The sequence below is a fragment of the Leptodactylus fuscus genome, chromosome 8, assembly GCF_031893055.1.
Source record: "Leptodactylus fuscus isolate aLepFus1 chromosome 8, aLepFus1.hap2, whole genome shotgun sequence".
Lineage (NCBI taxonomy): Eukaryota > Metazoa > Chordata > Amphibia > Anura > Leptodactylidae > Leptodactylus > Leptodactylus fuscus.
In genome coordinates, this window is record NC_134272.1 from 84,760,727 (window position 1) to 84,788,112 (window position 27,386).

At 46.1% G+C, this 27,386-nt stretch overlaps 1 protein-coding gene across 1 annotated transcript in view; it reads left to right on the forward strand.

The window, feature by feature from the left end:
- The window catches only part of LRP1B (LDL receptor related protein 1B), a 1,094,775-nt gene that overhangs the window by 726,353 nt on the left and 341,036 nt on the right, over window positions 1-27,386 (forward strand). Inside the window, exon 28 of the mRNA XM_075284520.1 lies at window positions 8,153-8,284. Coding sequence (XP_075140621.1) covers window positions 8,153-8,284 — 132 coding nt within the window. The remainder of the gene's footprint in view (window positions 1-8,152; window positions 8,285-27,386) is intronic.

Genomic DNA, 27,386 nt, shown 5'->3' on the forward strand with positions numbered 1-27,386 from the left:
CCTTCACTGCGAGCTTTATTGTTGCATAACAAGTAATGTTAAGTAAGGTCATGGCGGCGCGGCGAGTGGCCGGAGACTCTGCCAAGAATCAACTTGCATATTTCCAGTTAATTCCATACTATCAAGCCTGCACAGTTAAGAAATGTATCCAAAGGACAGGGATTTTTTTTTAATTAAAAAAGAAACAATGGGGGAATTTTGTTACATTTTCTGGTGTAGATGTATCAATTTTGTTTTACATTGTTGTGCCACAGATGAAACACATCCCCCATCCTGTGCCTCTGTCACTACTTTACGATAAAGTGGATGGAGCAGGAATGCCGCAACCCAACTTTTGTATTAGAACTCAAGCCAGTTTTACCAGAAACCTACACAGGTTCCTAAATAGCGCAAATCTCCATTCTGGCAATACACAAAGAGGCCGGACACCTGTCTGTCCCTTTATTAAGGTTGTCGCGTGAAACTGGCACCAAATTTTTTATTACGATTTTACAGTTTATAATTTTACAAATACTCTACTTATTTTATTCCCTTATATAGCACCAACATATTTCATTGTGTTTTACAGATTTTGTCCTCTATAGGGCTCACACTCTAAAATCCATATTAGTATGTATTTGGAGGGTTGGAGGAAACTGGAGTATTCAGGGAAAGCCCATGCAAACATAGGAAGAACATACAAACTTCATGCAAATATTGTCATAGGCTGGATTTGAACTTAGGACTACAAGGCAATAGCGCTTACCTCCATGTTGCCTCTTATTAATTACTGATTTTGAGTAGCATGAAATTTAATCAGGAACATGTAGAAGAGCGACTCCATACATTGTATCACTTCCCCTCTCATGTTTTGGCTATCCTTCTTTGTGTAGATGTCAGTCAGAGTATACACCCATACTCTACACATGACAAACTACCTGGGCTAGAAGGAAAGTTTGGTGGAGGACAAATCATGCTATGGGGTTGTTGTTCTGGGGTCACAGTTCCAATGAAGAGAAATCTTAATGGTTCAGCCTATCAAGACATTTTAGACTTTGAGGGAACAGTTTGGAAAGAGTTATTTTCATCGGGTTCATCATGCTTGTGCCTCTATGCATAAAGCAGGATCCATAAGGTCAACATTGGGGGAGTTTGGGGTGGAAGAACATGACTGGCCCATGCTCATCCCTGACCTCAATGCCAATCGAACATCTCTGGGATGAACTAGATTAGAGGTGGGAAGCCAAGCTCTTGTTCGACCTCAAAAATGCTCTTCTGGATGAATGAGCACAAATTCCTACATTCCAAAATCTTGTAGAAAGTCTTCCCAGAAAAATGTTTTAGTTTCAAATGGGGGGACCAACTCCACATTAGTGTCTACGAAGTTAAAAAGAAAAGTCATACAAGCTTCCGTAGACATAATGTGGACATGTCCATATACTATACTTATAGACCACAATATTGCAGGTCCTGAGGTCAATCTTCTATCATGTCCTATTTGTTTAGGGACTGGGATCCTGTATCCAAGGGCCCATCAGTAATTTACCATTTTACATGTTCGAGGCTGCAATACCCCTTTAAATGTAATATTTGCAAAACCACTCACCTTACTTCTATTTAGGCCATACCTATGAGTTAATAGCAGAATACCATACACACGCTGCAACTTCACTTTACGTATAACTATTCCATAAAAATTGATCAAAGTCCTTGTCAGACGAAAATGTTCTTATTAATTGTGTTGCAAATGCGGTATTGTTGCTTTTAATTCCATGAAGCTTTCTATATCAAGCTTGTAAAACCGGAGCCAGAGATTGCTATAGGGTCTGAAAGTAACGGCAAGTAATCTCATTACTGGCTTCACTAGATACAGCCCCACTGAGAATCTGTAGACATTGCAAATGTTCCTAAAAGAACACAGGCACAGCTAGGTATTCTCAGATTTATTAACTCCCACTAATTGAAGAGAAAGATTTATTATGTTATACTGGAATTTTTACTATTATACAAAATCATTTAACATCTGCAGAAATTACTTATGTGACACCTTGCCTTTCTTTTATATTAGTTCAGATGAGGACTGATACCCAGCGGTTCTTCAGAACTTCACAAGTATATAAAAAGTGAGGTAGCGCCAAGTACGTTCTAATTCGCTTACAGAGTATCTGTTACGATTTGGTCCCCAAACACCGACCTCCGGGACCGCAGTCTGGTAGGATACTACTACTATATGCAGTCAAATGGTTTCTATTAAACCTTAGAGGTTCCCAGCACACGGCAACGATAAAAGCTCTGAATGTTAGAGAAGGGAGGGAGTAATCATAAGAAGGAATGCAAAAGGTAATCCGGGGTCTCCATATCAGAATGTGTCAGGGGCTGAACAATGAGCGCTAGAAGCAGCAAGTTCAGAATATGTACAGCAAGTTATGGTCTCTCCAGTGGCGTAACTACTGGGGTAGCAGCGGTAGTGACTGCCACAGGGCCCAGGACATTAAGGGTTAATGGCTATACTGTATGGAGGGGCCACTATGGGACCCACATTATACTGTGTGGAGGGGCCACTATGGGGCATTAGACTGTATCGAGGGGCCACAATGGGACATTATACTGTATGAAGGTCACTATGGGACATTATACTGTATGAAGGGGGCGATATTGGACATTCTGCTGTGTGAGGAGGCCACTAGTAGTCATAATACTTGGTGAAGCAGCCACCATGGGGCATTATACTGTATAGAGGTCCCTATGGGACATTATACTGTGTGAAGGGGCCACTATGGGACATTATACTGTATAGAGGTCCCTATGGGACATTATACTGTGTGAAGGGGCCACTATGGGACATAATACTGTGTGGAGGTCACTATGGGACATTATACTGTATCGAGGGGGCACTATGGGACATTATACTGTATGAAAGGGCCACTATGGGACATTATACTGTATGGAGGGGCCACTATGGGACATTATACTGTATTGAGGGGCCACTATGGGACATTATACTGTATCGAGGGGCCACTATGGGACATTATACTGTATGAAGGGGCCACTATGGGACATTATACTGTATGGAGGTCAGTATGGGACATTATACTGTATGGAGGGTCTGCTATGGGACATTATACTGTTTGAGGAGGCCACTACTAGTCATAATAGTTGGTGAAGGGGCCACTACAGGACATTAAACTGAGTGTAAATGGGGTATTATTAGAGATGAGCGAACAGTGTTCTATCGAACACATGTTCGATCGGATATCAGGGTGTTCGCCATGTTCGAATCGAATCGAACACCACGTGGTAAAGTGCGCCAAAATTCGATTCCCCTCCCACCTTCCCTGGCGCCTTTTTTGCACCAATAACAGCGCAGGGGAGGTGGGACAGGAACTACGACACTGGGGGCATTGAAAAAAATTGGAAAAAGTCATTGGCTGCCGAAATCAGGTGACCTCCATTTTAGACGAATAGTGGATTTCAAATCCGGGTCATATGAGAATGTGAACTTTGTGACTATGAGACATGGATAGCTGTACAGGCAGGGATAGCTAGGGATAACCTTTATTTAGGGGGGAATGTTATTAAAAATAACTTTTTGGGGCTCTATCGGGTGTGTAATTGTGATTTTTGTGAGATAAACTTTTTCCCATAGGGATGCATTGGCCAGCGCTGATTGGCCGAATTCCGTACTCTGGCCAATCAGTGCTGGCCAATGCATTCTATTAGCTTGATGAAGCAGAGTGTGCACAAGGGTTCAAGCGCACCCTCGGCTCTGATGTAGCAGAGCCGAGGCTGCACAAGGGTTCAAGCGCACCCTCGGCTCTGATGTAGGAGAGCCGAGGGTGCACTTGAACCCTTGTGCACCCTCAGCTCTGCTACATCAGAGCCGAGGGTGCGCTTGAACCCTTGTGCACACTCTGCTTCATCAAGCTAATAGAATGCATTGGCCAGCGCTGATTGGCCAATGTATTCTATTAGCCTGATGAAGTAGAGCTGAATGTGTGTGCTAAGCACACACATTCAGCTCTACTTCATCGGGCTAATAGAATGCATTGGCCAGCGCTGATTGGCCAGAGTACGGAACTCGACCAATCAGCGCTGGCTCTGCTGGAGGAGGCGGAGTCTAAGATCGCTCCACACCAGTCTCCATTCAGGTCCGACCTTAGACTCCGCCTCCTCCGGCAGAGCCAGCGCTGATTGGCCGAAGGCTGGCCAATGCATTCCTATGCGAATGCAGAGACTTAGCAGTGCTGAGTCAGTTTTGCTCAACTACACATCTGATGCACACTCGGCACTGCTACATCAGATGTAGCAATCTGATGTAGCAGAGCCGAGGGTGCACTAGAACCCCTGTGCAAACTCAGTTCACGCTAATAGAATGCATTGGCCAGCGCTGATTGGCCAATGCATTCTATTAGCCCGATGAAGTAGAGCTGAATGTGTGTGCTAAGCACACACATTCAGCACTGCTTCATCAAGCCAATACAATGCATTAGCCAGTGCTGATTGGCCAGAGTACGGAATTCGGCCAATCAGCGCTGGCTCTGCTGGAGGAGGCGGAGTCTAAGGTCGGACCTGAATGGAGACTGGTGTGGAGCGATCTTAGACTCCGCCTCCTCCAGCAGAGCCAGCGCTGATTGGTCGAGTTCCGTACTCTGGCCAATCAGCGCTGGCCAATGCATTCTATTAGCCCGATGAAGTAGAGCTGAATGTGTGTGCTTAGCACACACATTCAGCTCTACTTCATCAGGCTAATAGAATACATTGGCCAATCAGCGCTGGCCAATGCATTCTATTAGCTTGATGAAGCAGAGTGTGCACAAGGGTTCAAGCGCACCCTCGGCTCTGATGTAGCAGAGCTGAGGGTGCACAAGGGTTCAAGTGCACCCTCGGCTCTCCTACATCAGAGCCGAGGGTGCGCTTGAACCCTTGTGCACACTCTGCTTCATCAAGCTAATAGAATGCATTGGCCAGCACTGATTGGCCAGAGTACGGAATTCGGCCAATCAGCGCTGGCCAATGCATTCTATTAGCCCGATGAAGTAGAGCTGAATGTGTGTGCTAAGCACACACATTCAGCACTGCTTCATCACGCCAATACAATGCATTAGCCAGTGCTGATTGGCCAGAGTACGGAATTCGGCCAATCAGCGCTGGCTCTGCTGGAGGAGGCGGAGTCTAAGATCGCTCCACACCAGTCTCCATTCAGGTCCGACCTTAGACTCCGCCTCCTCCAGCAGAGCCAGCGCTGATTGGTCGAGTTCCGTACTCTGGCCAATCAGCGCTGGCCAATGCATTCTATTAGCCCGATGAAGTAGAGCTGAATGTGTGTGCTTAGCACACACATTCAGCTCTACTTCATCGGGCTAATAGAATGCATTGGCCAGCGCTGATTGGCCGAATTCCGTACTCTGGCCAATCAGCACTGGCTAATGCATTGTATTGGCTTGATGAAGCAGTGCTGAATGTGTGTGCTTAGCACACACATTCAGCTCTACTTCATCGGGCTAATAGAATGCATTGGCCAATCAGCGCTGGCCAATGCATTCTATTAGCGTGAACTGAGTTTGCACAGGGGTTCTAGTGCACCCTCGGCTCTGCTACATCAGATTGCTACATCTGATGTAGCAGTGCCGAGTGTGCATCAGATGTGTAGTTGAGCAAAACTGACTCAGCACTGCTAAGTCTGCATTCGCATAGGAATGCATTGGCCAGCCTTCGGCCAATCAGCGCTGGCTCTGCCGGAGGAGGCGGAGTCTAAGGTCGGACCTGAATGGAGACTGGTGTGGAGCTATCTTAGACTCCGCCTCCTCCAGCAGAGCCAGCGCTGATTGGTCGAGTTCCGTACTCTGGCCAATCAGCACTGGCCAATGCATTTCTATGGGGAAAAGTTAGCTTGCGAAAATCGCAAACTGACAGGGATTTCCATGAAATAAAGTGACTTTTATGCCCCCAGACATGCTTCCCCTGCTGTCCCAGTGTCATTCCAGGGTGTTGGTATCATTTCCTGGGGTGTCATAGTGGACTTGGTGACCCTCCAGACACGAATTTGGGTTTCCCCCTTAACGAGTTTATGTTCCCCATAGACTATAATGGGGTTCGAAACCCATTCGAACACTCGAACAGTGAGCGGCTGTTCGAATCGAATTTCGAACCTCGAACATTTTAGTGTTCGCTCATCTCTAGGTATTATCCTATACAGGGTCCTTTTTAATGGACATTTTACCAGTAAAATGCAAGGGTGCAAGGGTAAACTATGCCATGTCAAAGGTTTGCTGTAGGACCCATACTTTGCTAGTTAAGGCCCTGCCATCAATGTTCAATTCTGATTTATTTAAGCAAGTAATGTAAACAACAAAAATATATGGATTTTAGTAAGATTTAGAATCCGATGGCAGACGTTGATGCGTTGACCCTCATGAAAATAGTTGTAGGTTTAGCATTCACAAAACGGGGGCCATTTCATTAAAATGCAACTTTTTCTACCTCTTGGAAGTCGATACAGCAGAAAGGAACGCTAGTGGAAATGTTACGAAGGATGGACGGAATTAGTTAACCGCGATGTCCTAAAGATGTTCTCCGATTAAGCGGCAGAGAAGCAAATTCCATATAACTGACAGCTCCCTTTCTGGTGTATTTAATGCAGTCATTTGCAACTCCCTATGAATTCCTGGTTGGGAGCGGTCTGTCTTCAGAATGGGATAATTTGATGTTTTCAAAACACATCTCAAGACACGGAGCTCGGAATAGAAGAAATTATCGTTTTTCAGAGATTAAAATGTGAAGGAAATTGCCATAACAACAACAACAAATAAGTTGCAGGAGACTTCTTGGTCCCAACGCTTTGACGTAACGGTGTATAGAAATTGATAAGCGCTCAGAAACAACATGGCCACCCAGCGGCCAATATCATTACTCCTGCTTGTGTGATAAATTATAAAGCGGACTCACACTGACAACCAGTAATTCTAATTTCCACCTCTGATTCTGAATCTTAAGAACATATTGATCTGCAATATCATTAGAGAATGTGGAAAATATTCAATGTAATTGTGCAGTCCGATACAATAAAAGGCTTTCTTAAATTCAGTGTTCATATGGACAAATAATCTTTCTTTTTAATTTAAAAAATATGCAAAAATATTCACTTCTACAATTTATGGCTGAAATTATTAGGAATAAAATCCATCAACAATAAAAAAAAAAAATTGATGTGTGAATAAATTCTGAAATCTTTCCGATATGTAACAGGATACAGATTCCTTATAGAGCGTTGTTAAGCTCCTGGATGTTTTGGAAGGGCATAATTTTGTCTTCATGCTTGTCAATGTAAGCAACATCTACCCAGGAAAGCAAACTTGTAATTTGTCTCCCAAGTGTATTGCTGTCCCTATGGAGGAGCCACATAGTTATTGTTTAGACTGAAACCGCATTGAATGTGGCATTCTACGATTTTCTTCTGTATCTGCACTTTCCTATAATACACAAACCAAAAAAAGATACATTGTAGCCTATATGTATGAAAAGTAATGTGCAATTTAAAAAAAAAAAAAAAAAAATAACAGTGCAAAAAGGATTAAAAATAATGTGTATTTTTTTTAATTTTATTTTAATAGTGCAAAAAGAATGAAAAATTATGTGCAAATTTTTATGGTGCAAAATGGATGAAAAATAATGTGCAATTTTTAATTTTATTTTAATTGTGCAAAAAGGATGAAAAATAATGTGTAATTTTTTATTTTATTTTAATAGTGCAAAAAGGATGAAAAATAATATGCTATGTGCAATATTTTTATTTTTATAGTGCAAAATGGATGAAAAATAATGTGCAATTTTTTAAAATTTTTTTAATAGTGTAAAAAGAATGAAAAATAATGCTCAATATTTTAATAGTGCAAAAAGGATTAAAAATAATGTGCATTTTTTTTATTTTTAATAGTGTAAAATGGATGAAAAATAATGCACCATTTTTTATTTTTTAATAGTGTAAAATGGATGAAAATTAATGTGCAATTTTTTTTAAAAATGAATTCATTTATTTTTTTAATAGTGCACTTTTTTGGAAATTCATGTATTACCTTATTTGGTCAGCTGTTTAGAATTTCTTTGTTATGTCAACTAAAACAAAAAAAAATACAAAAATTCTAAAAAAAAAAAATAATTGTTCCTATCTTTACAGCTCCCAATCCTTGTGCGGCAGGTAATGGGAGGGGTCCATGTTCCCATCTGTGTTTGATCAATTTTAACAGAACTGCTGCTTGCTCTTGTCCTCACCTGATGAAACTATCCTCTGATAAAAGGACTTGTCGAGGTAAGACATTGTTATCAAAGAGAAAAAAGATGAAGATTTTGTTTTGTTGTCTAGAATACATAAAAAATAGGCTACAAGACTTCTCGGCCAATTCCGCTGGCATATTCTAACATTATTGTTGGTTCCTTGAAGGTAATGTCAGCTCCTTATTTCACTATTGATTTGTTAGCTTGCTCAAATATGTTCACAATTTTGGTAAAATTTTCCTGTGATCCCTCGTAATAAAACACCAATTACACAACATTATCAATTATCAACAATATTTATTAGCCAAGAAAGCATTATGAGTTTTCATAGAAGATTACGTGAGGATTAGAGATGAGCGAACACTAAAATGTTCGAGGTTCGAAATTCGATTCGAACAGCCGCTCAATGTTCGTGTGTTCGAACGGGTTTCGAACCCCATTATAGTCTATGGGGAACAGATACTCGTTAAGGGGGAAACCCAAATCCGTGTCTGGAGGGTCACCAAGTCCACTATGACACCCCAGGAAATGATGCCAACACCTCTGGAATGACACTGGGACAGCAGGGGAAGCATGTCTGGGGGCATCTAACACACCAAAGACCCTCTATTACCCCAACATCACAGCTTAACAACTACACACTTTACACACTCAATACCACCTCTCTGACAGTAGGAAAACACCTTGAAACATGTGTATTTGGCACTTGCAGTGAGGAGAGCTTGTCACCAGCAGTGAATTTGGCCCTTGTAGTAAGTTGAGGTTGGCACCAACATTTGTTTTGAAAATCAGGGTGGATTGAGCCTCTAACCAGCAGAGTTTGGGCAAATTCATGGTGGAGGGAGCCTCTAAAAACCCCAGTTTGGACCAATTCATGGTGGAGGGAGACTCTAAAAACCCCAGTTTGGACCAATTCATGGTGGAGGGAGACTCTAAAAACCCCAGTTTGGACCAATTCATGGTGGAGGGAGCCTCTAAAAACCCCAGTTTGGACCAATTCATGGTGGAGGGAGCCTCTAACCAGCCCAGTTTGGACCAATTAATGGTGGAGGGAGCCTCTAAACAGCCAAGTTTTGGGAAATTCATGGTGGAGGGAGCCTCTAACCAGCCCAGTTTGGACCAATTCATGGTGGAGGGAGCCTCTAACCAGCCCAGTTTGGACCAATTAATGGTGGAGGGAGCCTCTAAACAGCCAAGTTTTGGGAAATTCATGGTGGAGGGAGCCTCTAAAAAACCCAGTTTGGACCAATTCATGGTGGAGGGAGCCTCTAATTAGCCCAGTTTGGACCAATTAATTGTGGAGGGAGCCTCTAACCAGCCCAGTTTGGACCAATTAATGGTGGAGGGAGCCTCTAACCACCCCAGTTTGGGCAAATTCATGGTGGAGGGAGCCTCTAACCAGCCCAGTTTGGACCAATTAATGGTGGAGGGAGCCTCTAAACAGCCAAGTTTTGGGAAATTCATGGTGGAGGGAGCCTCTAACCAGCCCAGTTTGGACCAATTCATGGTGGAGGGAGCCTCTAAACAGCCCAGTTTGGGCAAATTCATGGTGGAGGGAGCCTCTAAACAGCCCAGTTTGGGCAAATTCATGGTGGAGGGAGCCTCTAACCAGCCCAGTTTGGACCAATTAATGGTGGAGAGAGCCTCTAAACAGCCAAGTTTTGGGAAATTCATGGTGGAGGGAGCCTCTAACCAGCCCAGTTTGGACCAATTAATGGTGGAGGGAGCCTCTAACCAGCCCAGTTTGGACCAATTAATGGTGGAGGGAGCCTCTAACCAGCCCAGTTTGGACCAATTAATGGTGGAGGGAGCCTCTAAACAGCCAAGTTTTGGGAAATTCATGGTGGAGGGAGCCTCTAACCAGCCCAGTTTGGACCAATTCATGGTGGAGGGAGCCTCTAAACAGCCCAGTTTGGGCAAATTCATGGTGGAGGGAGCCTCTAAAAAACCCAGTTTGGACCAATTCATGGTGGAGGGAGCCTCTAATTAGCCCAGTTTGGACCAATTAATTGTGGAGGGAGCCTCTAACCAGCCCAGTTTGGACCAATTAATGGTGGAGGGAGCCTCTAACCACCCCAGTTTGGGCAAATTCATGGTGGAGGGAGCCTCTAACCAGCCCAGTTTGGACCAATTAATGGTGGAGGGAGCCTCTAAACAGCCAAGTTTTGGGAAATTCATGGTGGAGGGAGCCTCTAACCAGCCCAGTTTGGACCAATTCATGGTGGAGGGAGCCTCTAAACAGCCCAGTTTGGGCAAATTCATGGTGGAGGGAGCCTCTAACCAGCCCAGTTTGGACCAATTAATGGTGGAGGGAGCCTCTAAACAGCCAAGTTTTGGGAAATTCATGGTGGAGGGAGCCTCTAACCAGCCCAGTTTGGACCAATTCATGGTGGAGGGAGCCTCTAAACAGCCAAGTTTTGGGAAATTCATGGTGGAGGGAGCCTCTAAAAAACCAGTTTGGACCAATTCATGGTGGAGGGAGCCTCTAATTAGCCCAGTTTGGACCAATTAATTGTGGAGGGAGCCTCTAACCAGCCCAGTTTGGACCAATTAATGGTGGAGGGAGCCTCTAACCACCCCAGTTTGGGCAAATTCATGGTGGAGGGAGCCTCTAACCAGCCCAGTTTGGACCAATTAATGGTGGAGGGAGCCTCTAAACAGCCAAGTTTTGGGAAATTCATGGTGGAGGGAGCCTCTAACCAGCCCAGTTTGGACCAATTCATGGTGGAGGGAGCCTCTAAACAGCCCAGTTTGGGCAAATTCATGGTGGAGGGAGCCTCTAAACAGCCCAGTTTGGGCAAATTCATGGTGGAGGGAGCCTCTAACCAGCCCAGTTTGGACCAATTAATGGTGGAGGGAGCCTCTAAACAGCCAAGTTTTGGGAAATTCATGGTGGAGGGAGCCTCTAACCAGCCCAGTTTGGACCAATTCATGGTGGAGGGAGCCTCTAAACAGCCCAGTTTGGGCAAATTCATGGTGGAGGGAGCCTCTAAAAAACCCAGTTTGGACCAATTCATGGTGGAGGGAGCCTCTAATTAGCCCAGTTTGGACCAATTAATTGTGGAGGGAGCCTCTAACCAGCCCAGTTTGGACCAATTCATGGTGGAGGGAGCCTCTAAACAGCCAAGTTTTGGGAAATTCATGGTGGAGGGAGCCTCTAAAAAACCCAGTTTGGACCAATTCATGGTGGAGGGAGCCTCTAATTAGCCCAGTTTGGACCAATTAATTGTGGAGGGAGCCTCTAACCAGCCCAGTTTGGACCAATTAATGGTGGAGGGAGCCTCTAACCACCCCAGTTTGGGCAAATTCATGGTGGAGGGAGCCTCTAACCAGCCCAGTTTGGACCAATTAATGGTGGAGGGAGCCTCTAAACAGCCAAGTTTTGGGAAATTCATGGTGGAGGGAGCCTCTAACCAGCCCAGTTTGGACCAATTCATGGTGGAGGGAGCCTCTAAACAGCCCAGTTTGGGCAAATTCATGGTGGAGGGAGCCTCTAACCAGCCCAGTTTGGACCAATTAATGGTGGAGGGAGCCTCTAAACAGCCAAGTTTTGGGAAATTCATGGTGGAGGGAGCCTCTAACCAGCCCAGTTTGGACCAATTCATGGTGGAGGGAGCCTCTAAACAGCCAAGTTTTGGGAAATTCATGGTGGAGGGAGCCTCTAAAAAACCAGTTTGGACCAATTCATGGTGGAGGGAGCCTCTAATTAGCCCAGTTTGGACCAATTAATTGTGGAGGGAGCCTCTAACCAGCCCAGTTTGGACCAATTAATGGTGGAGGGAGCCTCTAACCACCCCAGTTTGGGCAAATTCATGGTGGAGGGAGCCTCTAACCAGCCCAGTTTGGACCAATTAATGGTGGAGGGAGCCTCTAAACAGCCAAGTTTTGGGAAATTCATGGTGGAGGGAGCCTCTAACCAGCCCAGTTTGGACCAATTCATGGTGGAGGGAGCCTCTAAACAGCCCAGTTTGGGCAAATTCATGGTGGAGGGAGCCTCTAAACAGCCCAGTTTGGGCAAATTCATGGTGGAGGGAGCCTCTAACCAGCCCAGTTTGGACCAATTAATGGTGGAGGGAGCCTCTAAACAGCCAAGTTTTGGGAAATTCATGGTGGAGGGAGCCTCTAACCAGCCCAGTTTGGACCAATTCATGGTGGAGGGAGCATCTAAACAGCCCAGTTTGGGCAAATTCATGGTGGAGGGAGCCTCTAAAAAACCCAGTTTGGACCAATTCATGGTGGAGGGAGCCTCTAATTAGCCCAGTTTGGACCAATTAATTGTGGAGGGAGCCTCTAACCAGCCCAGTTTGGACCAATTCATGGTGGAGGGAGCCTCTAAACAGCCAAGTTTTGGGAAATTCATGGTGGAGGGAGCCTCTAAAAAACCCAGTTTGGACCAATTCATGGTGGAGGGAGCCTCTAATTAGCCCAGTTTGGACCAATTAATTGTGGAGGGAGCCTCTAACCAGCCCAGTTTGGACCAATTAATGGTGGAGGGAGCCTCTAACCACCCCAGTTTGGGCAAATTCATGGTGGAGGGAGCCTCTAACCAGCCCAGTTTGGACCAATTAATGGTGGAGGGAGCCTCTAAACAGCCAAGTTTTGGGAAATTCATGGTGGAGGGAGCCTCTAACCAGCCCAGTTTGGACCAATTCATGGTGGAGGGAGCCTCTAAACAGCCCAGTTTGGGCAAATTCATGGTGGAGGGAGCCTCTAAACAGCCCAGTTTGGGCAAATTCATGGTGGAGGGAGCCTCTAACCAGCCCAGTTTGGACCAATTAATGGTGGAGGGAGCCTCTAAACAGCCAAGTTTTGGGAAATTCATGGTGGAGGGAGCCTCTAACCAGCCCAGTTTGGACCAATTCATGGTGGAGGGAGCCTCTAAACAGCCCAGTTTGGGCAAATTCATGGTGGAGGGAGCCTCTAAACAGCCCAGTTTGGGCAAATTCATGGTGGAGGGAGCCTCTAACCAGCCCAGTTTGGACCAATTAATGGTGGAGGGAGCCTCTAAACAGCCAAGTTTTGGGAAATTCATGGTGGAGGGAGCCTCTAACCAGCCCAGTTTGGACCAATTCATGGTGGAGGGAGCCTCTAAACAGCCAAGTTTTGGGAAATTCATGGTGGAGGGAGCCTCTAAAAAACCCAGTTTGGACCAATTCATGGTGGAGGGAGCCTCTAATTAGCCCAGTTTGGACCAATTAATTGTGGAGGGAGCCTCTAACCAGCCCAGTTTGGACCAATTAATGGTGGAGGGAGCCTCTAACCACCCCAGTTTGGGCAAATTCATGGTGGAGGGAGCCTCTAACCAGCCCAGTTTGGACCAATTAATGGTGGAGGGAGCCTCTAAACAGCCAAGTTTTGGGAAATTCATGGTGGAGGGAGCCTCTAACCAGCCCAGTTTGGACCAATTCATGGTGGAGGGAGCCTCTAAACAGCCCAGTTTGGGCAAATTCATGGTGGAGGGAGCCTCTAAACAGCCCAGTTTGGGCAAATTCATGGTGGAGGGAGCCTCTAACCAGCCCAGTTTGGACCAATTAATGGTGGAGGGAGCCTCTAAACAGCCAAGTTTTGGGAAATTCATGGTGGAGGGAGCCTCTAACCAGCCCAGTTTGGACCAATTCATGGTGGAGGGAGCCTCTAAACAGCCCAGTTTGGGCAAATTCATGGTGGAGGGAGCCTCTAAAAAACCCAGTTTGGACCAATTCATGGTGGAGGGAGCCTCTAATTAGCCCAGTTTGGACCAATTAATTGTGGAGGGAGCCTCTAACCAGCCCAGTTTGGACCAATTAATGGTGGAGGGAGCCTCTAAACAGCCAAGTTTTGGGAAATTCATGGTGGAGGGAGCCTCTAACCAGCCCAGTTTGGACCAATTAATGGTGGAGGGAGCCTCTAACCAGCCCAGTTTGGACCAATTAATGGTGGAGGGAGCCTCTAAACAGCCAAGTTTTGGGAAATTCATGGTGGAGGGAGCCTCTAACCAGCCCAGTTTGGACCAATTCATGGTGGAGGGAGCCTCTAAACAGCCCAGTTTGGGCAAATTCATGGTGGAGGGAGCCTCTAACCAGCCCAGTTTGGACCAATTAATGGTGGAGGGAGCCTCTAAACAGCCAAGTTTTGGGAAATTCATGGTGGAGGGAGCCTCTAACCAGCCCAGTTTGGACCAATTAATGGTGGAGGGAGCCTCTAACCAGCCCAGTTTGGACCAATTAATGGTGGAGGGAGCCTCTAACCAGCCCAGTTTGGACCAATTAATGGTGGAGGGAGCCTCTAAACAGCCAAGTTTTGGGAAATTCATGGTGGAGGGAGCCTCTAACCAGCCCAGTTTGGACCAATTCATGGTGGAGGGAGCCTCTAAACAGCCCAGTTTGGGCAAATTCATGGTGGAGGGAGCCTCTAAACAGCCAAGTTTTGGGAAATTCATGGTGGAGGGAGCCTCTAACCAGCCCAGTTTGGACCAATTCATGGTGGAGGGAGCCTCTAAAAACCCCAGTTTGGACCAATTCATGGTGGAGGGAGCCTCTAAACAGCCCAGTTTGGGCAAATTCATGGTGGAGGGAGCCTCTAACCAGCAGAGTTGTTGGAAATCAGGGTGGAGGGAGCCTCTAACCAGCAGAGTTGGGGGAAATCAGGGTGGAGGGAGCCTAGTATTAGCAGAATTGTGCAACGCTTATGGTGGATGAGTATGAGGATGCGGAGGAATTGGAGAGGTTGAGTACAGACATGGAGTTTCATGTTGGGGTGCTTTACACAGGTGGGCACAAAAATGACGGCTCTACCCAGTGGTGGTTCATTTTTATCAAAGTGAGCCGGTCGGCACTCTCAGCTGACAGACGGGTGCGCTTGTCAGTGATGATGCCACCGGCTGCACTGAACACCCTCTCAGATAGGACGCTGGCGGCAGGACAGGACAGCACCTCCAAGGCATATAGGGCAAGTTCAAGCCACAGGTCCAACTTCGACACCCAATACGTGTAGGGCGCAGAGGGGTCGGAGAGGACAGGGCTGTGGTCGGAAAGGTATTCCCGCAACATGCGCCTATACTTCTCACGCCTGGTGACACTAGGACCCTCCGTGGCGGCACTTTGGCGAGGGGGTGCCATCAAGGTGTCCCAGACCTTAGACAGTGTGCCCCTCGTTTGTGTGGACCGGTGAGAACTTGGTTGCCTACTGGAGGAACTGCCCTCCCTGCCGCCAACGTCACATGCTGGAAACATCTCCATCATATTCTGCACCAATTGCCTGTGGCAAGCATTGATGCGATTGGCCCTCCCCTCTACCGGAATAAAAGACGAGATGTTGTTTTTATACCGGGGGTCAAGGATAGCAAAGATCCAGTACTGGTTGTCCTCCATGATTTTGACAATACGCTTGTCGGTTGTAAAGCACCCCAACATGAACTCAGCCATGTCTGCCACAGTGTTAGTTGGCATGACTCCTCTGGCCCCACCGGAAAGTTCAATCTCCATTTCCTCCTCATCCTCCATGTCTACCCATCCGCGCTGCAACAATGGGACGATTCGAAGTTGCCCGGAAGCCTCCTGTATCACCATCACATCATCGGACAACTCTTCTTCCTCCTCCTCCTCCTCCTCCTCCTCCATTAAACGCAGTGAAGCGGACAGATGTGTGGACCTACTCTCCAGCTGTGACGGATCGGATGCTATCCCTAACTCCTCTGTGTGATCTGAGTTATCCCTGATGTCAATCAGGGATTCTCTCAGAACACACAAGAGCGGGATTGTAAGGCTCACCATCGCATCCTCAGAGCTCACCCTCCTTGTGGACTCCTCAAAGACCCGTAGGATGTCACAAAGGTCTCTCATCCATGGCCACTCATGGATGTGAAACTGAGGCAGCTGACTTTGTGGCACCCTAGGGTTTTGTAGCTGGTATTCCATCAAAGGTCTCTGCTGCTCAACCACTCTATTCAACATCTGAAACGTTGAGTTCCAGCGTGTGGGGACGTCGCACAAAAGCCGGTGTTGTGGCACATGCAGGCGTTGCTGGAGAGATTTTAAGCTAGCAGCGGCTACTGTCGACTTGCGAAAGTGGGCGCACATGCGCCGCACTTTCACCAGTAGCTCTGGAACATTGGGGTAGCTCTTTAGGAAACGTTGCACCACTAGGTTGAAGACGTGGGCCAGGCATGGAACATGTTGGAGTCCGGCAAGCTCCAGAGCTGCTACCAGGTTCCGGCCGTTATCACAAACGACCATGCCTGGGCCCAGGTGCAGCGGCTCAAACCATATTGCCGTCTCATCGAGGAGGGCATCCCTCACCTCGGAGGCAGTGTGCTGTCTGTCCCCCAAGCTGATCAGCTTCAGCACAGCCTGCTGACGTCTACCAACGCCAGTGCTGCAACGTTTCCAACTCGTAGCTGGGGTCAATCTAACAGCGGAGGAGGAGGCGGTGGCGGAGGAGGAGGCGGTGGCGGAGGAGGAGGCGGTAGAGGAGGAGGAGGAGGGGAGTGTTCTTCTCGTGTCCCTGCCAGGAATGTTAGGCGGGGAGACGAGGTACACCGGGCCAGTTTGGGAAGCAGTCCCAGCCTCAACTACATTCACCCAGTGTGCCGTCAGTGAAATGTAGCGTCCCTGTCCGCATGCACTTGTCCACGCGTCGGTGGTCAAGTGGACCTTTGTGCAAAGCGCGGAACTAAGGGCCCGCCTGATGTTGAGTGACACGTGCTGGTGCAAGGCGGGGACGGCACACCGGGAGAAGTAGTGACGGCTAGGGACGGCATAGCGAGGTGCCGCAGTTGCCATCAGGTCCAGGAAGGCGGGAGTTTCAACAAGCCGGAACGCCAACATCTCCTGGGCCAGCAGTTTAGCGATGTTGGCGTTCAAGGCTTGCGCGTGTGGGTGGTTAGCAGTGTATTTCTGCCGCCGCTCCAATGTCTGAGAGATGGTGGGTTGTTGTAAAGAAACGCCTGATGGTGCCTTTGATGGTGCAGGAGAAGGAGATAAGACAGGACCAGGGGAGGATGAGGTAGAAGTCAACAAAGTGGCGGAGGCAGATGAAGTGGTGTCCTGGCTCGTCCTCTGGAGTGCATCGCCAGCACAGTCAGCAGTGGCAGTGGCAGAGGCAGAGGCAGAGGCAGTGGCAGTGGCGTGAACGGCAGGCGGCCTTTGTCCTGCCGTTGCTGCCTGCCACTGATTCCAGTGCTTGGATTCCAAATGACGGCGCATTGAAGTGGTGGACAGGTTGCTCTTCTCAGAGCCCCTAATCAATTTCGAGAGGCAAATTGTGCAGACAACACTATATCTGTCCTCGGCGCATTCCTTGAAAAAACTCCACACCTTCGAGAAACGTGCCCTCGAGGTGGGAGTTTTTCGGGGCTGGGTACGAACTGGAACATCTTGGGAGATTCCGGGTGTGGCCTGGCTTCGCCTAAGCTGCTGACCTCTGCCTCTGCCTCTAGCTACCCTTTTTGGTGCTGCACCTGCCTCAACATCCACACTACTTTCCCCGCTTGACATCCCCCCTGTCCAGGTCGGGTCAGTGTCCTCATCATCCACCACTTCCTCTTCCAACTCCTGTCTCATCTCCTCCTCCCGCACAATGCGCCGGTCAACTGGATGCCCTGACGGCAACTGCGTCACATCATCGTCGATGAGGGTGGGTTGCTGGTCATCCACCACCAAATCGAACGGAGATGGAGGAGACTCTAGTGTTTGAGCATCTGGATACAGATGCTCCTCTGTTAGGTTCGTGGAATCGTGACGTGGAGAGGCAGGTTGAGGGACAATGAAAGGAGCGGAGAACAGCTCTGGGGAGCAGGGACAGTTTGGGTTATTGTTCTGTAAAGCTTCGGAATTTTGGGAGGAAGGAAGACAAGACTGTTGGGTAATAGGAGGAGAGGAGGCAGAGTCTGACTGGCTGCTGGACAATGTGCTGTAAGCGTTCTCTGACAGCCATTGCAAGACCTGTTCCTGGTTCTCGGGCCTACTAAGGTTTGTACCCTGCAGTTTAGTTAATGTGGCAAGCAACCCTGGCACTGTGGAGTGGCGCAATGCTTGCTGCCCCACAGGAGTAGGCACGGGACGCCCTGTGGCTTCACTGCTACCTTGCTCCCCAGAACCATTCCCCCGACCTCGCCCACGGCCTCGTCCACGTCCCTTTCCGGGAGCCTTGCGCATTTTGAATTCCTAGTTAGAAATTGGCACTGTATACCAGTAGTAAAAATTGTGGGTGCACGTAACCCCAATATATTCTTTGAATTACCAGTCAGAAACTGGCACTATATGGCAGTAGCAAGAAATGAGGGTATTTGTATTCCCAATATACTCTTTGAATTCCCAGTCAGACAATGGCACTGTATACCAGTAGTAAAAATTGTGGGTGCACGTAACCCCAATATATTCTTTGAATTCCCAGTCAGAAACTGGCACTATATGGCAGTAGCAAGAAATGAGGGTATTTATAACCCCAATATATTCTTTGAATTCCCAGTCAGACAATGGCACTGTATACCAGTAGTAAAAATTGTGGGTGCACGTAACCCCAATATATTCTTTGAATTCCCAGTCAGAAACTGGCACTATATGGCAGTAGCAAGAAATGAGGGTATTTGTATTCCCAATATACTCTTTGAATTCCCAGTCAGACAATGGCACTGTATACCAGTAGTAAAAATTGTGGGTGCACGTAACCCCAATATATTCTTTGAATTCCCAGTCAGAAACTGGCACTATATGGCAGTAGCAAGAAATGAGGGTATTTATAACCCCAATATATTCTTTGAATTCCCAGTCAGACAATGGCACTGTATACCAGTAGTAAAAATTGTGGGTGCACGTAACCCCAATATATTCTTTGAATTCCCAGTCAGAAACTGGCACTATATGGCAGTAGCAAGAAATGAGGGTATTTGTATTCCCAATATATTCTTTGAATTCCCAGTCAGACAATGGCACTGTATACCAGTAGTAAAAATTGTGGGTGTATATAGCCCCAATTCTATTGCTAGGGGACTTGCAGGGTATTTCTGGGGTGAAGGTGGGGGGGCACACCGTTGGAACGGGTATCGGGGTATATATCGGGTATACGGGAATACACTGACAGTGTATTCCATTCAGGATCCTGGGAAAGCTGGGTTGCGGCGATTGAGCCCGTCAGTGCCACGTTACACTGACAAGCTTCTCCCTGGAATTTAGCTCTTACAAGAGCTGTTGGTTGTCTTCTCCTTCCTATCCTAGCCTGTCCCTGCCTACCCAGAATCTAAGCCCTAGCTAGCTGGACGGAAACCTCCGTCCTCGGTGAATTGCAAGCTCAGAATGACGCGAAGCTGGGCGTCGCTGTTCTTTTAAATTAGAGGTCACATGTTTTCGGCAGCCAATGGGTTTTGCCTACTTTTCTCAACGTCACCGGTGTCGTAGTTCCTGTCCCACCTACCCAGCGCTGTTATTGGAGCAAAAAAGGCGCCAGGGAAGGTGGGAGGGGAATCGAGTAATGGCGCACTTTACCACGCGGTGTTCGATTCGATTCGAACATGCCGAACAGCCTAATATCCGATCGAACATGAGTTCGATAGAACACTGTTCGCTCATCTCTAGTGAGGATGTCACAGTCCCATCTGTTTCTATTGTCATAGTAGGATGAAACTGTTCTGCCCAATTTTCCCAAATTTTTTGTCTTACTTCTAAGTTTAATGTTCGATTATATCTCTATAATGATCTGAGTTCTAAAACACTTTGCATTTATATATATATATATGTTGCAACATAAATACGCAGTTAAAGGGAAAGTGTTATCTTATTCTTTAAATCCAATTTTTAAACATATATTTTAGGTGATGTTGATTTTAATTTTCTGTATTATTTTCTATATTTAACAAATTCTAAAAACTCTCGCAATTCCAACTCTTGCCCCAATCACAACATAGTCTGTGACTTCCTGTCTCCTAATTACATCCTGGAAAACAGATTTGCATATTTTTCCCATAATCCCCCAGTGGAGCGAAAATGGCTTGTAAGTCTCCATATGCCTGTAAAGGTGTACTCTCCCTAAGGAGTGTAATTATCCCCTAATCCTGGTCTATAGTCTCTCATTCTACCAAACTAGTATCCCTATGCTGTGCTGAAGAGATCCAACAGATTGAAATAGCGCTGTCCATAGCTGGGAATCTGTTCTTTTTGGAATAGAAATACTAGTTTGGCAATAATCGCCGCATCATGTTATTAGGCTTATTGAAAAAAGTCATGCATGATGTTAAGGGGGCACTCCTAAGAGACAGCAAACAGAGGCACTGTTTTCCTAATTCTATCCTGGAAAATAGATTTGCATATTTTTCACATAATCCCCTAGTAGAGTGAAAATGGCTTGTAAGTCTCCATATGCCTGTAAAGGTTTAATGGAGTATAAGGAGTGTTATTATCCCCTGTTCTTGTCTCCCGGGGATAGACTACAGGCCATAGACTCAATGGTCTGGAACAGACCCTATTGACTTATTTGGGAAAGTTTTCTAGACATGCTCTGTGACCTGTACATAGGGGTCGTTTTATATACAGGGGAATAGATAAGATGTCACATCACCTATTGTGACTAGTGGAATCTGTCTTATCTACATAGACATGATCACTGGGATCATTAGAGTACTGTATGAGAGATGACTGCTGTAAAGAAATGTCCTACAGAATATAGGAAGTATCAGCACATAGTTTGACCTAGTGGACAGAGTCAGAACTGCATGAGGTTTAGGAATTTTTAAAATATAGATAATAACATGGATATTTTTTAAAAGCCTTGCCAAAAATTCTAAAAAGAACCTATGTTTAATGGAAAACTTGCTAAAAAGAATCAGTTTCTGACAACACATTCCGTTTAACTTTATGCCACGGATGGGTAAAATTATACGATAACTGGAACTCCACAGATCAGATGCTTTCCCGTAATGGCGGGCACTGCAGAGCTCAGTCGCCATAATTGTGTCCAGTTTTCTAGTGCAAAACTTTAATAAATCCCCCCATTAAACTGTACGTAGTCTTGTGGATTGTGGTTGTCACTCAACAACAGTTACAATCAATCAATAGTGTTACAAAAAGTCACAATGTAGCCCTGGCTTGAAGCAAATTTCCTACAAGAACAGAAAATGCATTCATCACTTGTCCTGCACCCTCGGCAGCAGAGTCACCAGAACGGGAAAACCTAACATCATTAGTTTGTGTGTCAATCAGGTTGCAGAGAGTATGTCCCAAGGTTGCGATTCCTCCAGATGGCTCTGACCTTATCACTGCTATGCTAATATTGCTTTATAATGCCCCGTGTACAATGACAGTGATAAAACTGCTGCGTCAATTCATCTCACTTCTTCTGTGCATCTTGTATATTTATTGACTGTCATTGCAGAACATGGGGTAGAATTTATAGTCATTTGTAGTTGACAAGAATAATTCCAAATGGAGAGTGAAAGAATTTTTAATTTTAAATTTTTCAAAGTTTAAAAAAAAGTGACAAAAATGTCTAAGGTTCAGGCCCAACGTAATGAGCTGCAACCAAAAAATGCTTCTGAAAAGGTTCAGAGTTTTTCTCTGCGGATTTTCTGCTTTTATTGTACCTATACGGAAAACAGCAGCATTTCTGCCATGGCCAAAACATTGCATATTCGCAATATGGGGTCCCAGCCTTAAATACATGTGCAGAGCTTTAAGGGATTCTGCTGGTTCTGGTGACACTAACCTATCTATCTGCAGGACTGGGGTGATATGCTGGTTCTGGTGACACTAACCTATCTATCTGCAGGACTGGTGTGATATGCTGATACTAACCTATCTATCTGCAGGGCTGGGGTGATATGCTGATACTAACCTATCTATCTGCAGGACTGGGGTGATATGCTGGTTCTGGTGACAGTAACCTATCTATCTGCAGGGCTGGGGTGATATGCTGGTTCTGGTGACACTAACCTATCTATCTGCAGGGCTGGGGTGATATGCTGGGTCTGGTGACAGTAACCTATCTATCTGCAGGGCTGGGGTGATATGCTGGGTCTGGTGACAGTAACCTATCTATCTGCAGGGCTGGGGTTATATGCTGGTTATGGTGACAGTAACCTATCTATCTGCAGGGCTGGGGTGGTATGCTGGGTCTGGTGACAGTAACCTATCTATCTGCAGGGCTGGGGTGATATGCTGGTTCTGGTGACACTAACCTATCTATCTAGCTGGGTTCAGGTGACAGACTCCCTTTAAAGGGGTTCTCCAGGGTGTCTGTGGATATTTATTTTCTCCTGCATGTAGGGGCAATGAATCCCGGCATTCCAGGTGGGTCATGACCTGGGTCAAGTAATCAGATTCAACTTCCCTTCCCCTAGTCTCACCCTCCTCTCTTCTCCTGTATTCACTTCTAGTTACTTGTATTATGGGGATTGACATTCCTTGTAGTACGGCAGAGAAGGAAACTTGGGAGGGTGAATCTGCTTCTCTTCACATGCTACACAATTGGGACCTTTCCAATACCCCTGGGTTAGTCACCTAAAATTCCAGAGAAAGCAAGTATTGACATGGTTCCTGGATAAACCTTGTACCTATTATTTTATTATTCGTTCTAGAAGTTTATGAAAACTTGACAACTGGACAATTCCATTCTCTTAGTCAAGGGATATGTCCCCGAACAGTCATGGCATTGACTGGACAATGTGATAGAGTCCACAGATAACTGGTAACACCCAATGTATTCATACCATACTAGAAATAACAGAGAAATATCACATTACAGAGTTCTAAGAAAAGATCTTTTAGACTTGTTATTTCAGTAGGAGCGGCGGCGGGTCTTCTGTAACTACTAGGGAGGATTAATTATTCTGCAGATTGGTTGGGGGTCCCCGCAGTTGAATCCCCACTGACTAGGAAGTAATAGATTATGCTTGGAAACTTTTTTTGTTTTTTATAAATGTATTTGCGACTGCCATGATATTGTTTCTGTATAGCAAGCTGTGCTGACAATTTAGTCTGGAATGTTACTGTACAAAATATTAGAACTGGTAGATTGGAAATCAAAATAATGGGAAATGGATTATTACTAGTAAAATAGAACTAGAAGTTTTATATATATATATATATATATATATATATACAGTCCTATGAAAAAGTTTGGGCACCCCTATTAATCTTAATCATTTTTAGTTCTAAATATTTTGGTGTTTGCAACAGCCATTTCAGTTTGATATATCTAATAACCGATGGACACAGTAATATTTCAGGATTGAAATGAGGTTTATTGTACTAACAGAAAATGCGCAATATGCATTAAACCAAAATTTGACCGGTGCAAAAGTATGGGCACCCTTATCATTTTATTGATTTGAATACTCCTAACTACTTTTTACTGACTTACTGAAGCACAAAATTGGTTTTGTAACCTCAGTGAGCTTTGAACTTCATAGCCAGGTGTATCCAATCATGAGAAAAGGTATTTAAGGTGGCCAATTGCAAGTTGTTCTACTATTTGAATCTCCTCTGAAGAGTGGCATCATGGGCTACTCAAAACAACTCTCAAATGATCTGAAAACAAAGATTGTTCAACATAGTTGTTCAGCGGAAGGATACAAAAAGCTGTCTCAGAGATTTAACCTGTCAGTTTCCACTGTGAGGAACATAGTAAGGAAATGGAAGACCACAGGGACAGTTCTTGTTAAGCCCAGAAGTGGCAGGCCAAGAAAAATATCAGAAAGGCAGAGAAGAAGAATGGTGAGAACAGTCAAGGACAATCCACAGACCACCTCCAAAGAGCTGCAGCATCATCTTGCTGCAGATGGTGTCACTGTGCATCGGTCAACTATACAGCGCACTTTGCACAAATAGAAGCTGTATGGGAGAGTGATGAGAAAGAAGCCGTTTCTGCACGTACGCCACAAATAGAGTTGCCTGAGGTATGAAAAAGCACATTTGGACAAGGCAGCTTCATTTTGGAAACAAAAATTGAGTTGTTTGGTTATAAAAAAAGGTGTTATGCATGGCGTCCAAAAAGAAACAGCATTCCAAGAAAAACACATGCTACCCACTGTAAAATTTGGTGGAGGTTCCATCATGCTTTGGGGCTGTGTGGCCAATGCCGGCATCGGGAATCTTGTTAAAGTTGAGGGTCGCATGGATTCCACTCAGTATCAGCAGATTCTTGAGAATAATGTTCAAGAATCAGTGACGAAGTTGAAGTTACGCCGGGGATGGATATTTCAGCAAGACAATGATCCAAAACACCTCTCCAAATCAACTCAGGCATTCATGCAGAGGAACAATTACAATGTTCTGGAATGGCCATCCCAGTCCCCAGACCTGAATATCATTGAACATCTGTGGGATGATTTGAAGCGGGCTGTCCATGCTCGGCGACCATCTAACTTAACTGAACTTGAATTGTTTGTCCAAAATACCTTTATCCAGGATCCAGGAACTGATTAAAAGCTACAGGAAGCGACTAGAGGCTGTTATCTTTGCAAAAGGAGGATCTACTAAATATTAATGTCACTTTTCTGTTGAGGTGCCCATACTTTTGCACCGGTCAAATTTTGGTTTAATGCATATTGCACATTTTCTGTTAGTACAATAAACCTCATTTCAATCCTGAAATATTACTGTGTCCATCAGTTATTAGATATATCAAACTGAAATGGCTGTTGCAAATACCAAAATATTTAGAACTAAAAATGATTAAGATTAATAGGGGTGCCCAAACTTTTTCATAGGACTGTATATATATGTGAAATGGAAAAAATGGCAGCACTCCAATATTTAGAAAAAGTGTGGGTTTATTCCAAGCAGCGATGTTTCAGTTCTTATCTGAACCTTTTTCAAGGTTTATATATATACTCTAGCATTACCCGCGACTTTGTCCCCCTCACCTACTGCGCGACCCACCTGCAGCATGGCCACGGCCTCCTCCCACACCATTGCGCCTACGGGACCCCAAACCCCCACGCCCCCCCTGCCCCTTTCCCCTCCTCTTCCCCCTGGACTGGCTTCCTCCCCACCCGTGCCCCCGTTCCCCCCTCCTTCTTCCCCCCCTTCCTCCTCCCTTCCCCCTAACCCGCGACCTCGGGCCCCCTAACCCCCTCAACCCGGGACTCCCCTTCCCCTTGCCCACTCAACCCGTGACCCTGGGGACCCCTCCCCCCCTTACCGATCCATGCCACACCCTGGCGGTATGTTCTTACTCTCGTTCGGCCGGCTCGAGCCTCTATAGCACCGCTTCCTCTAGCGCTTGATCCAATCAGAGAACAGCGCGAAGGCCTGAGATGACGTAATCTCATGTCCTTCAGCCTACACCGTCCGTGAATTCGGTGCTCATGGTCGGCAAACCTGGCAATCTACGTGGATGGTGAGGCGCCTATGTTCCTTTCCGGGTGCCATTCTAGGTATGTGTCAAATTTGAGTATAATCCGTTTGGCCGTTGTGGAACAAACATTCAAACACACAAACTTTCACATGTATAATATACTGCCCTTTGCACTAAATGTGTCAACGTTGGCGTCCAGTTCTCTTCTTCTGTAGGACAATGTATTGCCCAGAACTTTGGCAACTTTTTTTTAAAAAAATATTTTATTTATTTATTTATTTTACTTAGTTTTTTTCATTGTGCCTATTTCTGTAATCTTAGCATCTATGTCAACTGTATTATTATTATTATTATTATTATTAGAGATGAGCGAACAGTGTTCTATCGAACACATGTTCGATCGGATATCAGGGTGTTCGCCATGTTCGAATCGAATCGAACACCGCGTGGTAAAGTGCGCCAAAATTTGATTCCCCTCCCACCTTCCCTGGCGCCTTTTTTGCACCAATAACAGCGCAGGGGAGGTGGGACAGGAACTACGACACCGGGGGCATTGAAAAAAATTGGAAAAAGTCATTGGCTGCCGAAATCAGGTGACCTCCATTTTAGACGAATAGTGGATTTCAAATCCGGGTCATATGAGAATGTGAACTTTGTGACTATGAGACAGGGATAGCTGTACAGGCAGGGATAGCTAGGGATAACCTTTATTTAGGGGGGAATGTTATTAAAAATAACTTTTTGGGGCTCTATCGGGTGTGTAATTGTGATTTTTGTGAGATAAACTTTTTCCCATAGGGATGCATTGGCCAGCGCTGATTGGCCGAATTCCGTACTCTGGCCAATCAGTGCTGGCCAATGCATTCTATTAGCTTGATGAAGCAGAGTGTGCACAAGGGTTCAAGCGCACCCTCGGCTCTGATGTAGCAGAGCCGAGGCTGCACAAGGGTTCAAGCGCACCCTCGGCTCTGATGTAGGAGAGCCGAGGGTGCACTTGAACCCTTGTGCACCCTCAGCTCTGCTACATCAGAGCCGAGGGTGCGCTTGAACCCTTGTGCACACTCTGCTTCATCAAGCTAATAGAATGCATTGGCCAGCGCTGATTGGCCGAATTCCGTACTCTGGCCAATCAGTGCTGGCCAATGCATTCTATTAGCTTGATGAAGCAGAGTGTGCACAAGGGTTCAAGCGCACCCTCGGCTCTGATGTAGCAGAGCCGAGGCTGCACAAGGGTTCAAGCGCACCCTCGGCTCTGATGTAGGAGAGCCGAGGGTGCACTTGAACCCTTGTGCACCCTCGGCTCTGCTACATCAGAGACGAGGGTGCGCTTGAACCCTTGTGCACACTCTGCTTCATCAAGCTTATAGAATGCATTGGCCAGCGCTGATTGGCCAGAGTACGGAATTCAGCCAATCAGCGCTGGCTCTGCTGGAGGAGGCGGAGTCTAAGATCGCTCCACACCAGTCTCCATTCAGGTCCGACTTTAGACTCCGCCTCCTCCAGCAGAGCCAGCGCTGATTGGCCGAATTCCGTACTCTGGCCAATCAGCACTGGCTAATGCATTGTATTGGCTTGATGAAGCAGTGCTGAATGTGTGTGCTTAGCACACACATTCAGCTCTACTTCATCGGGCTAATAGAATGCATTAGCCAATCAGCGCTGGCCAATGCATTCTATTAGCGTGAACTGAGTTTGCACAGGGGTTCTAGTGCACCCTCGGCTCTGCTACATCAGATTGCTACATCTGATGTAGCAGTGCCGAGTGTGCATCAGATGTGTAGTTGAGCAAAACTGACTCAGCACTGCTAAGTCTCTGCATTCGCATAGGAATGCATTGGCCAGCCTTCGGCCAATCAGCGCTGGCTCTGCCG